At 40.4% G+C, this 16,809-nt stretch overlaps 1 protein-coding gene across 1 annotated transcript in view; it reads left to right on the top strand.

Moving 5' to 3' along the window:
* ABLIM3 (actin binding LIM protein family member 3) overlaps positions 1–16,809 on the top strand; it is a 427,044-nt gene that overhangs the window by 356,173 nt on the left and 54,062 nt on the right. The window contains exons 11-14 of the mRNA XM_073620583.1: positions 3,339–3,468; positions 4,995–5,093; positions 7,087–7,137; positions 15,111–15,224. Of these exons, the coding sequence (XP_073476684.1) occupies positions 3,339–3,468; positions 4,995–5,093; positions 7,087–7,137; positions 15,111–15,224 (394 nt within the window). The remainder of the gene's footprint in view (positions 1–3,338; positions 3,469–4,994; positions 5,094–7,086; positions 7,138–15,110; positions 15,225–16,809) is intronic.

Here is a 16,809-nt window from a genome sequence, read left to right as displayed (position 1 = left end):
CAGATTGCTTACACTGATGGCAGCACTACTAGGTGGCACTGATTGGCACCACTGGTGGGCATTGATAGGTGGCACTTGTGGGCATTCATAGGTGGCACTTGTGGACATTCATAGATGGCACTGCTGGGCACTGTGGGCACTGGCAGGTGGCAATGACAGATGGCACTGGCAGGCTCAGATGAGGCATATGTGCCTCCTTCCTCTTCGGAACCGATGTCCCTTTAACATAAGCCGGTGATCTGCTTTTTTTTCTCCTCACGCTGTTAGCGTGAGGAGAAAAAGAAACCGATTACCGAGCTTTTGTTTACATCATGTGATCAGCTGTCATTGGCTAACAGCTGATCACATGGTAAGGGGCCGGGATTGGCCCCTTACTCGGATCTGTGATCATCCGAGTCTCCGTGACTCGGTGATTCACAGCGCACGCACCGCGCGCCCTGCAGGGTGCGCGGTGAGCGTGCACAGGGGAGGACGTTCCATGGCGACCTCCCGGAAATTGAGGTCCGCGCTGTAGCCGTCATTCGGCTATGGCCCGGACCTCAAGTGGTTAATTCTATTTTCATGCCACTTAAATATTCAATTACAATCCATGTGATTAACCATGGACCCCGAACCTGATTCGTTATATGTGGCTTACGGACGTTACCAGCTTCCATAATGCTATTGCGCATGTGCATAGACGAACTAGGACCCAGAACGAGGCTTGGTGGGGTTGCCATGGTACAAAGGGAGGTGACGCAGCGCGCCGCCCGTGCCCCTGGATGACGTAACCTATTACGAAACGCGTAGGACGGAGCGACGCGCAGATATCACCTCGTGTTGCTGTTGACGGTTCCAGAAGGACGGTTGGTCTGTGTGCTACCGGCCTGCGCACCAGACATTAAGGCGTTTTATCTGCTTGCTTATGTAAGTGCATTACTGTTTTTATTATTCAATAAACTTAAAGGTTTTACACTATGGAGCACTTATATCTTTCCATGCCATGCACATCCACTCATGAGTTTGAAATGAAATGAGGAAATTTGAAGTGTTATGAGGGTCGTTGGGCGTTTCTGGAGATCGTACTATCACCCCCAATATATCAAGGATAGTCGATGCACCTGATATGCTCTGGAGGGCTTTTCCATATACAGGCTTCCCTTGATCCTCTGTAACGGGGGATCACGGGCTTCCGTTAAGCAGTAACCCCTTACATTCTGGTGGTGGATTTCTGCACTAGTCCCTCATTCAACTGTGAAGATTGCACCATTTAAGGATGGACACTAATCATTATTTTAGTTCACGGGTGTAACTGCTGTATGGGCCCTTTGGACAATATTTTTTGGATAATTTCACACACCTACAATACACAAACTTTTTAGGTGTTTGTTAATTTTTTACATGTTTTTGTTGTTCACTATATGGTCATACAATTTGGATGACCTCTTTTGTTATCAGATTGGTGTATGAGAGCACTTTCACTTTATATATTTTTTATATGCCTAGTGCGATTCTACGTTTTCCACCACAATATGTGTGAATGATCTCAAAAGGAAGCCTAGATCTCCTGTCCACTTTGTAGCGCTTTGTAGTGCTGATTGTGTCCCTGGAGGTTTTCCCTCGTTGCCTTTCTGGGTGACAATTTCATCAATGGAACAGGAAGTGAAAGAATATCTCTGCAACAAGGCCTCAGACTGCAATAATATAACCAACATTGAAGCACGACACCACTGTTATGCCCCGTACACACGGTCGGATTTTCCGACGGAAAATGTGTGATAGGACCTTGTTGTCGGAAATTCCGACCGCGTGTAGGCTCCATCACACATTTTCCATCGGATTTTCCGACACACAAAGTTTGAGAGCAGGATATAAAATTTTCCGACAACAAAATCCGTTGTCGGAAATTCCGATCGTGTGTACACAAATCCGACGGACAAAGTGCCACGCATGCTCAGAATAAATAAAGAGATGAAAGCTATTGGCCACTGCCCCGTTTATAGTCCCAACGTACATGTTTTACGTCACCGCGTTTAGAACGATCGGATCTTCCGACAACTTTGTGTGACCGTGTGTATGCAAGACAAGTTTGAGCCAACATCCGTGAGAAAAAATCCTAGGATTTTGTTGTCGGAATGTCCGAACAAAGTCCGACTGTGTGTACGGGGCATAAGGCTTCATGTACAATAGCAGCTCTTAAACTTGAGTTTAAGAGCTTTTGGTGTTTTTTTGCCAAAGCTCCTAAACTCAACTCCATAAAAGCCTGTGTCCATGTACACATAGGCTTGTAGCAGAGTTTAGGAGCTGCTGCGGTTAGGTGAGCTTCAGCCTCCCTCAACCTCCCTCTCCTGAACACAGAAGAATCACATTCAAGATAGGAACATTTTGACTGCCAGCCAGGGGAAAACGCGGCACAACTGTGGCAAAATTGCAGTGCGGTTTTGTGTTTTCCCGCAGCATCGGTAAATGTAGGCAGGGGTGTATATGAAGCCTTAAGAGGTTTATTCCAAAAAAAGTCAGGGTGACAATCCAAAGCCTCTTTGGATTGTCCTTCTGATTTTTATTAGAATAAATATGAATCTTGACCTCATAGCAGTGGTGTGGCGCTTCGATTTTGGTTATATTATTGCAGTCTGTGGCCTTGTTGCAGAGATTTTCTTTCACTTTCTGTTCTATTGATGAAATTGTCACCCAGACAGGCAGTGAGGGAAAACCTTCAGTGACACATTCAGCAATACAAAGCCGACAGGAGATCTAGGCTTCCTTTTGAGATCAGTCACAAAATTTCAATTTTTTTGTTACATTACACTACAAGCCAAAGGAGATCACTAAGATCCTCTGGGGTGTAGAAGCAGCCTGCATAAGAACCAGATTATTTACATCAACATCAATACTTTAAGATAGCAAAACCGATCCTGCACTATCCATTTTCCTCAATAATCAGACAGAGGTCTTATAATTCTTAACTGTAACCAAAAAGCAAAAACAAATGTTTTGACTGGAGTTCCATTCATATTTCAGCTTCTGTCTAAGCAGGCAATGGAACAGAATACCGAAGTGCATTCTGCCATACACGTCCAATATCCTGTGTGCAGCAATATGGATGCATAATACTTAGACTATAGTAAATGGTGCCCTCCTAGGAATACTTATCAAAACACTGAAACTGCTCTGAATGGAGCCTTACATGGCAGAAAAGACAGGTCACAGAGGCAAATATTACTGGATCCTAAACAATTTTAACTTTTTGGGTGGTTTTTCTTTACTTCGTCTTCTTAATGTGTCACTGTTAATTTCAGAAATTATCCCTCTTAATGCCAGCCAGGTTCTAATTCAGTCTCACTTCCTGCTCTCCAAAGGATATCTATGAAGGAATGGATCTGCGACAGAGGAGGTCATCCAGCCCAGGATATATTGATTCTCCTCTTTATAGCCATCGAGATGTTTCCCTCACCATGCCTCGCTCCCCACAGCATTACTACATGTCGGGTATGTTGTTACCTCCTGCTAGTACTCTTTAGAGATGAGGAATTGATTAAGATATTCATAGCGGCTCTCCTTAGAACATCAAGCTGATAGGTAACTGGATATTGATCAGAAAGATTCAAGGTCCATTTACATCTTTGCAGTGCATTTAGCTTATACAGGTTAATATGTGTTTGAATGGGCTGCCATGGACACACCAAAACACATCAAAAAAGTTTATGTAGCATTTTTGTCAGAACTCAAAGTATGTACTGTAATTGCCTCTACACTTTAACACATGTTCATCAGCAAAGTGCATTGGAGTGCTATTCGGAATTAATGGTACTGAAGTACACATTGCATGTTGCTGTAATGCACAGAGCAGTGTTGCGTATATGTGAATCTTGTCTAAAAGAAGCCACATTTAACATATTTGGGCACTTACATCACCATTCTTAGTCCATAGGTCAACATTTAAAGTGCCTTCGCTTTTCCTGCTATGGCGTTAGAACTAAAGATACCCAATGGAAAATGATTGTTCAATAAGTGCCAAAAGTATTAAAGGTTTATGTCTGAAAGGTTTAGGCAAGATGCAGGATATCAGATCTGATTGTACACATCAGTCAACAACCCATCTCTGTCATTGATGAATAAATATTTTCAACCTGAAATATTGTTTCTTTTTCTTGGATTCTTTTTTTTAAACATACCAAGTCAGGTAACTTTTAGAAACAATCTGATACTAGGTGCCTAAGATGATATATCTATCTTATTACATGGCTACTCATATCCGAGTATGACCAGCTTGAACCTTACACCAGAAAACAATTTCATTATGTGATACTGAGAGTTCAAGTTAAAGAAGAATGAATCCTAAACCCAAGCAGGATGATATAATAGTTATTTTAATAAGATTTGCTTACATAATCTACGAGCTGTCATTTGTTGGGTCAGTTACTTGAGTTAGCTGAATGTTCATTATTATTTTTCTTATTTTTTTTGGACAAAAGGGAAAAAAACATTTAGCATTTTTTTCATAAACAAATTCAACGATACCCATTGGTTTATTTTCCATACAAGGTTTATCAAAAGACAGCTAAATCTTCCTTATGCTGAACAAAATGTTGACCTGTCTATAGTTAAAGGAAGATATTGTGGAGGTATAATAACAGTCACAATTCTTTCTTTCTATTAACACATTTGACTTCGGCAGAATGCATTTAAATCTAATGCCGGATTTAAAAGTGCAAATGATAAACTGTTTAATTATTCTTTTACTATTATATATTTTTTTGCCATTGAATATGGTAAATACCGACTTCCACCTTCATAACCTCAAGATGGCACCAACAGAGCTGTCCCATCTTGACTGTGATGTTCCTCTAAATCTTGGCTCCTCACTGTCTCTGCTTTTCTTCTTTTTTTTTCTCTTACTTCTTGCTGTATATTCTTTCCTCTTTGCTTTATTTTTTTTCTACTATTCTTTTGCACTTTTTTGAATTCTCTATTTCATTTTTTTCTTCAATGCATGTCCATAAACATTCTTCCAGGCACAGAGAGTGGCCGTAACTCCCCTTATTATAGCCAGGTAGATGTTCGTTGCTCCACACCGACCCTTTATCAAGCTCCACGGCACTTCCATATTCCAGGTAGGAAAGCAAGAAGGCCCTTTGGAAAGTAACAATGAAATATGACCTTTCTTTTAACTGTTAAGGGAGTTTCCTCTCCATGCATTTATATGGTTGGACCCTGTCTCTAGGTCCTAGTCCTAAGTAGCAGCAGATTTCATACATGGGTGGTCAAAGTCCTTCCTTTTAAATGTAATAGCACACAACAAGTGTGTATTTAGTAAGGCAGTACAAAGTGCAACAATGACTATAAAAGACAGTAACACCTAGGAACCAGTCAGAAGCCAATTTGTTGGAGCTGAGCAGAAATTAGTTCTGATAACTTCATCTTTGGTAATGCACTTTCAGCACCTGTAAAGCAGACTCTAATGCCTTGTACACACGATCAGAATTTTCGTCGGAAAAACCTTGGATAGTTTTTCTGATGGAATTCCGCTCAAGCTTGGCTTGCATACACACGGTCACACAAAAGCTGTCTGAACTTTCGACCATCAAGAACGTGGTGATGTACAACACGTTAGATGGCACTAGAAAAGGGAAGTTCCACACGAAGCGATGATTCTGAGCATGCGTGTTTTGTTTGCGCGTCGGAATTACATACAGACGAACTGAATTTCCGATAGGAACATTTTCTGACAGAAAAATAGAGAACCTGCTCTCAAGCTTTTGCTGGCGGAAATTCTACCAGCAAAAGTCTGATGGAGCATACACACGGTCGGAATTTCCAACCAAAAGCTCACATTGGACTTTTGCTGGCGGAATTTACGATCGTGTGTACGGGGCATTACTCCCTTACAGCACTTGTATTACCCTTTTGCTCTATACTTCACTGAATCTTTGCAGTCTCTTAGCACTACAGGTGCATTACCACGTTAGGGTTCAAAACTTCACGCTGGTACCACCATCTTGCTAATCCTGAAGGTGTTACATGGGATAGATTTTCTGGCAGTCAGTAGGAGCTTCTCTACCACAGAGACATTGACATATGGACAATTCCTGCTGCTGCACTTCAACTCAGTTTTGCATAGGGTCAAGACTCTATGGAGTTCACTATATGTCCTGTGTAGGGGTTACTTGCAGTGGTTCAGTTTAATTACAACTACAGGTAATTTCTGCATATGATAATTTAACCTATGTCTATAACCTTTTTATCCTGAGCACAGGTACACTTTAAAGGTCATATTTCAGCATTTTAAAAGATGATTATTTTGCTATAACTTACTGCCCATTGTTGCATTTTGCACTAGTAAAGCCTTGGGGGTCTTTGTATTAAAGTCAACGGTGAAGGCCCCAAAGAGCCAACATTCCTGTAGCACATGAAGCAAAGAAGCTTAATGTCTAGTCCGCTGTTCCCCAGATTAAGTCCTCAGAGTACACCAACAGTTCCTGTTTTTCAGATCTCCTCACACATCTATGGGTGAAATAATCTTCATATCGTAACTAAGTTATCATACCTGTGCCGCTACTCAAAGGTCTGGAAAACATGCACTGTTAGTAATTGGTGGCAAATGAGGACCATATTTGAGAATTATTAACCTAGGTTATATCCACATCTGATATGGCCAGTTGCCCATATTGTATCAGACATTTTGTTACACTCTTATGTACGAATGTAGGGTTGTAAAAATAAAATCGGTGCAGATTTGTTGCGTGTTACCTGTATGTTCGCACATACCACACAGTGGCACTTCCCACAGATATTCAGCACTGGTAACCTCACAATGTCACAGTATTTCATAGTACACATCACTCTCTAATTGGTCCCCAAGCTGTATGACTAGTTTATATAACAGTTTTGACTCATTTACTTCATTGCTCACAACTTCATCTCACCTAATTTCTTTTTTTTTTTCTGCCACTCACCTCTGCTTGTCACCTTTCTCACATCATGACTCTGTCTTGTGTGATCGTTGTCTCCTGTACTTCCTCTCCTCTCTGAACACTCCCTCCTTCACTTTTCCTACTGTCTTTTTCCTCTCTCGTTCTCCCTTTTCCTCCTCCTTTATCCTCACAGCCGTTGCAGAGAGTAACATTTACCGGAAACCGCCCATCTATAAACGGCATGGTACTGTTCAGTCCTGTAGCATGCTGCACCCTGTTGTGTTGCGTGAACTACAGTGATCAGTGACTGGTGTTGTATGCTTGATTTATGTTTAATGCTTGCATTCTACTCTGTAGAATCTGCATGTTTAGTGTGGGTTGCATGCTTTAGCTTTAGTAGGCTAAAATGCCTCTATAAAAGGGGATTTAAATAAACATTAACCCTGCTTGTGGTCGGGGCCCTCACCTCATACAACTTCCTAGTAGGCAACGGTGAACCCCTGTGCTACTGTTGCTTTGTGGACTAATTTGCAGTCAAATTAATGTAATTTGTAGAATAACCACTAGAAGGTGCTCTGTAGTTGATTTTGCTTCATTGGCAGCAAGTAAGGTGGGCTTTTATGCCCCTCCACATCTGTGTCCATGGTGGCATGGGGTTTTGTACTAGGAGCACAGTGACTGGTCACTCCCAGCACACTGACCAAGTTGTTACCAACAGCTCTTGGCCATGGCTTCTGATCAAGGTCCAGGGGAATGGACTCCCAATCATGTGACCGCTGTGAGAGCCAATCACAGCTGCCAAATGATACAGAAGCAACACCATCTTCCAGGCATTAAATCCCACTTAAAACAACTGTTAAGATATAAGCCACACAGAGTCAATTGTTTTCATTTAGCCAGCTGTCTAAAAGACTTGTATTTTTTGCTGCAATTTCATCAGCAAAAAAACCCAAAAACCTGCAGCTGTGTGATGACAGACACTCTCTGTGTTATCAAGGGTTCTTAAACAGATAGGGAATTTCCTGTTTTTCTGGACTTTCTGTTAAAAAAGGTAATTACATTTCAATTAAAAAAGACATGAGAAATAGTAAATCTATATTGACTGCTAACAAACTAAAGTGATGTTGATGCTTTCATCATGGTGTGCATGCTTACTTCCTTTCCCCTACAATGCAGTGCTTAGTGTCTAAGCAGCTAATAGAACACTGTTACGTGGAAGGCATAGCTGCATGCCTAACCCATAGAATTACTGCATTTCAAAAACTTTGTAATTGCATTGGATTTTTGGGGGGGTCCCCAGTACCCTGGGGAGATAAACTGCACTGTGCTTATAGAATGTTCATGAGCTCAGCAGGACTTTGCTAGCAGTTATCACAAGTCTACATTACCTGCTCATTATGAAACATGTGAAAAATTAGTCTTGAAAGCCTTTTTTTGTCTTTGTTTTTGAAGCTGGTTTTTGATATTATGCAGATCTGATATCTCCTGATCTAGTAGATCGCCAACATCCATAATCTTACAAAAAATCATCCTAATTCTCATGGGACTTTTTAGGCAACATGTATTACAATTATTCTCATAAAATCATATATCTTTATTATATCCAATAAAAGTTTTAAAAAGTACAGAGTAACAGCTGATATATACAAAGTGCTTATGAACTCCACATGGGTACCCAAATATTCCAAACTGGGGACAATCATTATATTATTATTATATGTGTCTTCATTTATTAGATCCCCAAAACTGGGATGCACCCAACATGTTTCAATTGCTCTTCCTCAGGGGTTGATGGGTGGATTGTATAAATTGCTCTACAAACCATACAAAGAACATCAACAGATTGTATTAAAAACAGAAGGGTGAAGAGAGCCCTTGTTTCACAACACCAGTCGGTCACAAGAACCTTCCCAATAGAAGAGACATATACACTCCGAGGCTACACAAGTAGGATAACTCCAGTTTGTGCTAGAAAACAGTAGTGTAGAGGTCAGCGCTGTGCATATGCCTCTTCTGTTGGGTGGGTTCTTGTGACCGGCTAGCAGTGTGAAATGAGGGGTCTCTTCAGGCTGAACTGATGTAGACTTGCACAAGCTGGGGCTTATCTTGCTCCTGTGATTTAAAGGTGCAAATGTCTCATCTATTGGGCAGGTTCTGGCATTGTAAAACTAGGAGTCAATTTGCACTTTTGTTTTTAATACAATTGGCTGATGTTCTTTGTATGGTTTGTAGTGCAATTTATATGATCCACCCATCAACCCCTGAGGAAAAGCAATCAAAACATGTTAGGTGCATCCCATTATCTGGGATCTAATGGATGAAGACACTTATGAGAATGATAGAATAATTGTCCCTGGTTTGGGATATCTCGGTATTTATGTGGAATGCATAAGCACTTTGTATATATCTGCCATTAGTTTGTATTTTTGTATGAGTTTTATTGGATATAATAAAGAGATCATTTTTTTTTTAATTTGAAATACATGTTACCTAAAATCTCCCATGGGAATTAAGTTGATTTCCTAAAAACCATGTATCTATAATCTGTCGAAGATAGGATGTGGCCAAACACAGGTCTTAACATTTTTAATTCTGCTACATGTGGATGAGTGTAAAGTAGTATACAGTAGACCTGCTTCTTTTTCTGAAATTGCACTGGGGTTATGTTGTGTAGCCAGTTTAGATACAATATTGCTTAGTGCAGTTTATGTTTAAGCAGTGTTAGCTCTTAGCCTCCCTTTTTAGCCTTTCCACCTTATGGAGGCAGCATGCTTCTGTGGCAAATGAGCATGTGGTCTGGGTTAATCCTCATTCTCATTGTGTTATAACCTGTAAAAGAAGAAAAAATGTCTGTCTAAGCTTGTGAAATGTCAATTGCCTTGCAGTGTGCTGTGGTTTGGTACATCCAGCATGTAGAAATGATATAAATAGTAAGTAGTGTATTTTTTTAGTTTGTTCATAGTGATATAGTATATAACAGCAGTAGTGTTACAAAGATAAATAAATAAAATGGTGATTACTGATAACTAAAATCTGCATTACTTTGTGTCTTCTCTTCCTTTTTTCCTTTGTCTCAATCCCAACCGGCTCTGTGTCTTGGTGTAAGTAAGAGCTTTATTCCATTTTTTTTTAAGTATGGCTCATGTCCAGCTGCTTACTTACAGATGTGCTGACCCTTGCAAACTGAAACCACTTACTCAGCATTTTCTTGCTCTGTGTAATTCATATCTCCATTGACATGTTTCTAGTTAACACATGTCACATGTGTCTATGTACATATTCATCAAGTTTATTCAGTAAAGCAATGAAAAGTGGAAAATGTTGGAATTGGCCACCATGGGTTGCTGCTCTTTTCTCTTTGTCTTATTAAATTACCAAATGTATATCATTTTATGTGTGCTACATTTTTGTATGTGTACATATAGTTATGCTGATTCGTATTAGGTTAAGCCTCATACAGAATTATTTAGGCTAAGAAAGTGTTCTCCAAAGCCCAGCTGAACCCTCCATTTAAAGTGTTACTAGACCCAGGACCCTGCATTCACTATATCTGGTCTCCCACAGTACACAGAACATGGAATTGCTTTTAATTTTAAGTAAATATAAACTGATGAATACCTTTTCTCAGCAGCAATTAGAGCAGTCCTGTGACTTCATTCATTGTCCAGTCATGCACTGGTTAAAGCTTGTAGGATGAGTTTTCTGACTGACCTATGAGACTGTAAGACCCCTGACCCTCTGTCCGGACAGGGTTGATTGGCTCTGTGCTGATCACTCGCACCCTGCCAAGGAAAAAAAAAACCTTTCTAGCAATACACACCAAACTGAGCATGTGCAGCCTGACTCCATAGACTCTGTGTTATCAGAAAATGATTAAGAGTCAGTGGAAGAAGGGGAAGATCAGAGAAGACAGGATCAAACGGCTGTTTTACACAATGCAAAGGATTGACCCCTTAGGTTCCACAGTGGGTATAACAAACATGCTTTACTGCATATACACACAGATTTTAATTTTGTGGGTTTAGTAACATTCCAGGTACATCAGAACAAAAGGTGTTCACAGTCTCAGTTCCTTTCGCCCTAAAACAGCCAAAACTTGAGTAGAAATCAAGTCCCCTGTAGAGTGGGACCCTTTATCTCTGTGAGGAAGCAGTGATCTCATTGCAGAGGTCCAACACCCCCCCCTGCTGACTCAGACCCATAGCTCTGAATCAGCAAAGCTCATGCTCCTCGTTGATTGGAGAGCTCTGACTCTGAGCTGAGTCAGAAAGGGGATGTGTCAGACCTCTGCAAAGGGACCACTGCTTCCTCACAGAGAACAAACGTCCCACTCTACAGCTGCTGGCCTTTCTACTCAACATCTGGCTGATTTTTAAAGAAAACAAACTGTTATTCTTTGCACACCTTTTTAATGCATCTGAAATTTATTTAATTGATTGAAAGTTCAATTGGGCTTTATAAGCCAGGCCAGTGCTGAGCCAAAAGAGGGCAGAACACACAAGCAACTAAGCATCAATGAGAAAATAGACCTGCAAACTTTCTAATATGCTGGTCCCATAATATATGAACTAAGCAATATAGTTTCCCAGCTAAGAACTCTATAAAGATCTGTGGCTTTGATTTACTAAAACTGGAGCCGATCAGCTCCTAACTTCAGCTTGTTCAATTAAGCTTTGACAATAAGACCTGGAAGCTGATTGGTTTCTTTGCAGAGCTGCACCAGATTTTGCACTCTTCAGATTTAGTAAATCAACCTGTTTGTGTGTGTCTAAAGAGTCTTATGACTTTGAAGGATGAAGAGACATGGGAAAATAGCCTTATGTAGTCTGAGGCTATTCAACTATGTAAACTCCACAATACGTTTATTACAGGGAATGTACTGTGAGCCAGAAAGTAACATGAAAAACTACAGTAAATATCAACCATAGTAAATAAAAGTTAAAATGGAATATTATTTAACCACTTCCATACCGGACCTATTCTGGCACTCCTCTCCTACACTTAAAAGTCATCATTTTTTTGCTAGAAAATTACTCAGAACCCCCAAACATTATATATATATGTTTTTTTAGCAAACGCCCTAGGGAATAAAATGGCAGTCATTGCAACTTTTTATCTCGCACGGTATTTGCGCAATAATATTTCAAACACCTTTTTTTTGAAAAAAAAACAGTTTCATGATAAATAACAAAACAGTAAAGGTAGCCCAATTTTTTTGTATAATGTGAAAGATGATGTTACGCCAAGTAAATAGATACCTAACATGTCACGCTTTAAAATTGTGCACACTCATGGAATGGCACCAAACTTCAGTACTTAAAAATCTCCATAGGCGACGCTTAGAAAATTTTTACAGGTTACCAGTTTAGAGTTACAGAGGAGGTCTAGGGCTAGAATTGTTGCACACGCTCTAACACACGCGGCAATACCTCACATGTGTGGTTTGAACGGCGCTTACATATGTGGGCGGGACTTGCGTGTGCATTCGCTTCTGAGCGCAAGCTACCGGGGACAGGGGCGTTTAAAATTTTTTTTTTTACTTAATTTTTTTATATTTTTACTCTTTTTTTACATTTTTATTTTTTTGATCACTTTTATTCCTATTACAAGGAATGTAAACATCCCTTGTAATAGGAATCTATTGTGACAGGTCCTCTTTATGGAGAAATGCGGGGTCAATAAGACACCACATCTCCTCCAGGCTGGAAAGCATGAGATCGAGAAAAAAAATTCACCGATCTCATGCTGACAGCCCCGATCGCGGCTTTATTTACGTGACGTCATAACGTCGTGCCCGGGCCTCTGACGGTCATAAAGATGACTGGTGACCGTCTGGCACCGGAACTGCCGCTATGATCGTTCTTATCGTGCACTGAATCGCCGGCTGGAAAAAATTATATCTGAATGGTGCCTGTAGCTACACGGTGGACGTGAAGGGATTAACGAACGAAATAAAACACATTTTTCCATTTATCGCTAACATTTACAGATTTTTTTCACTGTATTTATATTGCAAGGTCTGTTTTAACCACTTCAGCCCTAGAAGGATTTACCCCCTTAATGACCAGGCCATTTTTTTCGATACGGCACTGCGTCGCTTTAACTGACAATTGCGCGGGAGTGCGATGCTGTACTCAAACAAAATTGACGTTCTTTTTTTTCCCACAAATAGAGCTTTCTCTTGATGTCATTGGATCACCTCTGCGGTTTTTATTTTTTTGCACTATAAACCAAGAAAGAGCGACAATTTTAAAAAAAAAAACAATATTTTTTATTTTCTGCTATAATGCATATCCAAAAAAAAATAAAAAAAAATGTATTCATCAGTTTAGGCCAATATATATATTCTGCTACATATTATTGGTAAAAAAAATCGCAATAAGCGTATATTGATTGGTTTGCGCAAAAGTTGTAGCGTTTACAAAATAGTGGAAAGATTTGGGGACTTTTTTTTTTATTGTTTTTACTAGTAATGGCGGTGACCTGCTCTTTTTAGCGGGACCGCGACATTGCGGCGGACAAATTTGACCCTAAGTGACACTTTTTGGTGACCAATGACACCAATACAGTGATCAGTGCTATAAAAAATCTCTGATTATTGTATAAATGGCACTAGCAGGGAAGGGTTAACACTAGGGGGCGATCGGGGGTTAAGTGTTTCCTAGGGAGGTGTTTCTAACTGTATGGGGGATGGACTGACTGGGAGAAGAGAGAGATCGCTGTTCGTGATCACTAGGAGAAGCTGATCTCTCACTCTCCTCCCCTGTCAGAATAGGGATTCGCCTTGTTTACACAGGCAGATCCCTGTTCTGCCTCTCTTTCCTGCGATCACGGGTGGCCATCGAGTCCGCCGTGCCCGCGGACGAGCTCCCGCGGGACGTGGTCGGGCGCGCGTGCAAAATCTAGTGCAGGGACCACTGTACATGTACGGCGATTCGCACAGGGGGGCCAACGTCCGCAGTATAACTGTGGCGGCTGGTCGGGAACTGGTTATAGAAAACCTTTTTTGGAGTGCTCAAGGACGCCATTTATGGCTTTCTGTAAAAGCTCATTTTCATTGCTTCAATACATGGGGACTGATATCACTGTCTGCTCTCCACTGGACACTGCAGTAATATTCCACACTGCCAACTGCATTTTTATTATTCAGTAGAGCCTGTATTGTCCCATGGAGTTGCCTTTGCATACACTGTGATTGGAGGACAGACTATTTCCATGATTTTGACAGGTCATGTGACTGAGTTCTCCTCCTGGCTCTTTTTTTTCTACTGTTACATCCATTTTATAAGCATTTCACATGTTTGGGAGTCCCAAAGTAAGTAGAGGGCTAAGTACATTTGTAAAGCACATTGCTGTTCTTTATACATTTTTCTGTTTAAACCGTGGTAAGGCATACCTCTCCCTATAGATGGGCTCTTAAAGTCTATAACCTAGAACGAGATTCAGATATGGACTTCTGAGTTGTCTCTGACTTTTCTGACCTGCAAACTCCCAGGTGGACAAAAACAGGACAGAAGTGGGGAATTATGGTCGAGATATCTTAATGATGGAGCATCTATGACATATACGTAGAGAAGTAAGGCATTAGCTCAGCCCATCAGACTCCTCCTATAACTAAGACATCAATTTTGGGTGGACTGGCACTTTAAATGAGGCTTTACATACATTATAACAGTTTTAACAATAATATAAACTAAAGCATTCATTCCAAGGCATTATAATTAAATCCCATTAAACCTATAACGTTAATATAATTAAATCCCAGTGAGCATATAACATAAGAGGTATGTCAGTGGTTTATTTATGTAATTATAATCCGTCATCTGTTTCTTTCACCATGAGCAGTACAGTGATCTATTTTATAATTAGAATGGAATTTGCTGCAGAGGCAATATTCTAAATGTGACGGTATAGTACTACTATTATGCCTAAAGGGGTATTTTTCTTTATAATGACTTGTGATCATAGTTAGAAAGATTATGTAAGAGGCAAAGCATTATTAGATTTGACAGGTTGTAAAAGATAATTTGTTTTAGAAGCAGAATTGGGAAAGTGTTATTGCATTTTTGGACAGCGTTATTGGTTTAGGGAGAAACAGAGGTCAATTCTCGAGAATGAATGAGGTATCTCATTATAACTTTGCCGAGCTTGTATCATGCTGGAGCAACGAAAGCTATTCAGACAGTTCAGTTTGTCTGTATCTTTTTCCAGATGAAGCAACGAAAAGTAAAACAAGTGAAGACCTTGTACAGTCCTCCAAGTACCTCCCTCCATACAGTCCTGATCCTTATTACCAGTCTGAGCCAGAGTATTGGATGTACTCACCAAAAAGTAAGCAATATTTCATCAACATCTTAGTGTTGTAGGATAGAAATCGGTATTATACAGATGGCTTTCAGAGAGAAGTATAGGGCCAGTGCAAATATTTAACGAGCCCTTGCCTTGCCCCAAGGTAATTTTCTTGTTTCCCCATGTATCTCCATGTGCTAGCAAAGGTACTCAATGGAGAGCATATACAGAACCTGTTGGTGGAGTGTTTACCCAATGGAAAGCATATACAGAATCTGTGGGTGGAGTTTTTACCCAATGGAGAGCATGTACAGAACCTGTGGGTGGAGTGTTTACCTTGGGTGGCAGGAGGATAAGCTAGTAAAATGTGATGAGCTATGTATGCATCCACTGTAATAATATTTGGACCTAGGTGGCAGATGCAGACAAGCCTTTGGTATTACAAAAAAATACAGTTCTGAGCTACAAAGGTTTATCTGTTATTTAGTAGTTTCGTGTTCCCTTGTCTTTATCCCACAATTTAATAAAAATCATTTAAACACATTTACTGTAGTTGAAAGTGTCAAAACAATCCATTTCAAAGTGTAACCCCAAATCAAACCTTTTTTTGGATAAAGTCTGGTTAGAACCTCATTGGGTTGTTGTTGCTGTCTGTGTCCCTTTTGGGGATATTTCCCCTCAAACGCGGCTCTCTGGAAGCAAGTGAAAATCTTCCCAATATCTCCCCAATAACAGGTGAACCCCCATCTCTGAGGGTGGTGTCATCACCCTCCTGGAATATTTCCCCTTTACATTCTGGTGGAGATAGATGTCTCCACCAGAATGTAAACGGTGTAGAAGATGTCTCTAACAGGGACACAGACAGCAATAAAAAAAAAGGCAGAGGCTCTAAAACTTCCCTACTCAATCCAAAGCTACTTAAACTTCTCTTTCTTGAAATGAGAGAAAAGCCAACCTGCCATCTACTACAATGAGGGAAAAAAGTATTTGATCGCCTGCTGATTTTGTACGTTTGCCCACTGAGAAAGAAATGATCAGTCTATAATTTTAATGGTAGGTTAATGGTAGTTTTAACAGCCATAGACAGAATGACAACAAAAATATCCAGAAGAAAATATCCAGAAGAACGCATTTCAAAAAAGTTATAAATTGATTTGCATTTTAATGAGTGACATACAGTAAGTATTTGATCCCCTATTAATCAGCAAGATTTCTGGCTCCCATTTGTCTTCTAAACAGGTAACAAGCTGAGATTAGGAGCACTCTCTTAAAGGGAGTGCTCCTAATCTCAGCTTGTTACCTGTATAAAAGACACCTGTCCACAGAAGCAATCAATCAATTAGATTCCAATCTCTCCACCTTGGCCAAGACAAAAGAGCTGTCCAAGGATGTCTGGGATAAGATTGTAGACCTACACAAGGCTGGAATGGGCTACAAGACCATTGCCAAGCAGCTTGGTGAGAGGGTGACAACAGTTGGTGCGATTATCTGCAAATGGAAGAAACACAAAATAACTGTCAATCTCCCTCGGTCTGGGGCTCCAAGCAAATTTTCACCTCATGGAGATTCAATTATCATGAGAACGGTGAGGAATCACCCCAGAACTACATGGAAGAATCTTGTCAAT

The sequence above is a fragment of the Aquarana catesbeiana genome, linkage group LG03 (genome assembly GCF_042186555.1).
Source record: "Aquarana catesbeiana isolate 2022-GZ linkage group LG03, ASM4218655v1, whole genome shotgun sequence".
Classification (NCBI taxonomy): Eukaryota; Metazoa; Chordata; class Amphibia; order Anura; family Ranidae; genus Aquarana; species Aquarana catesbeiana.
This window is presented reverse-complemented; position numbering and strand designations above follow the sequence as displayed.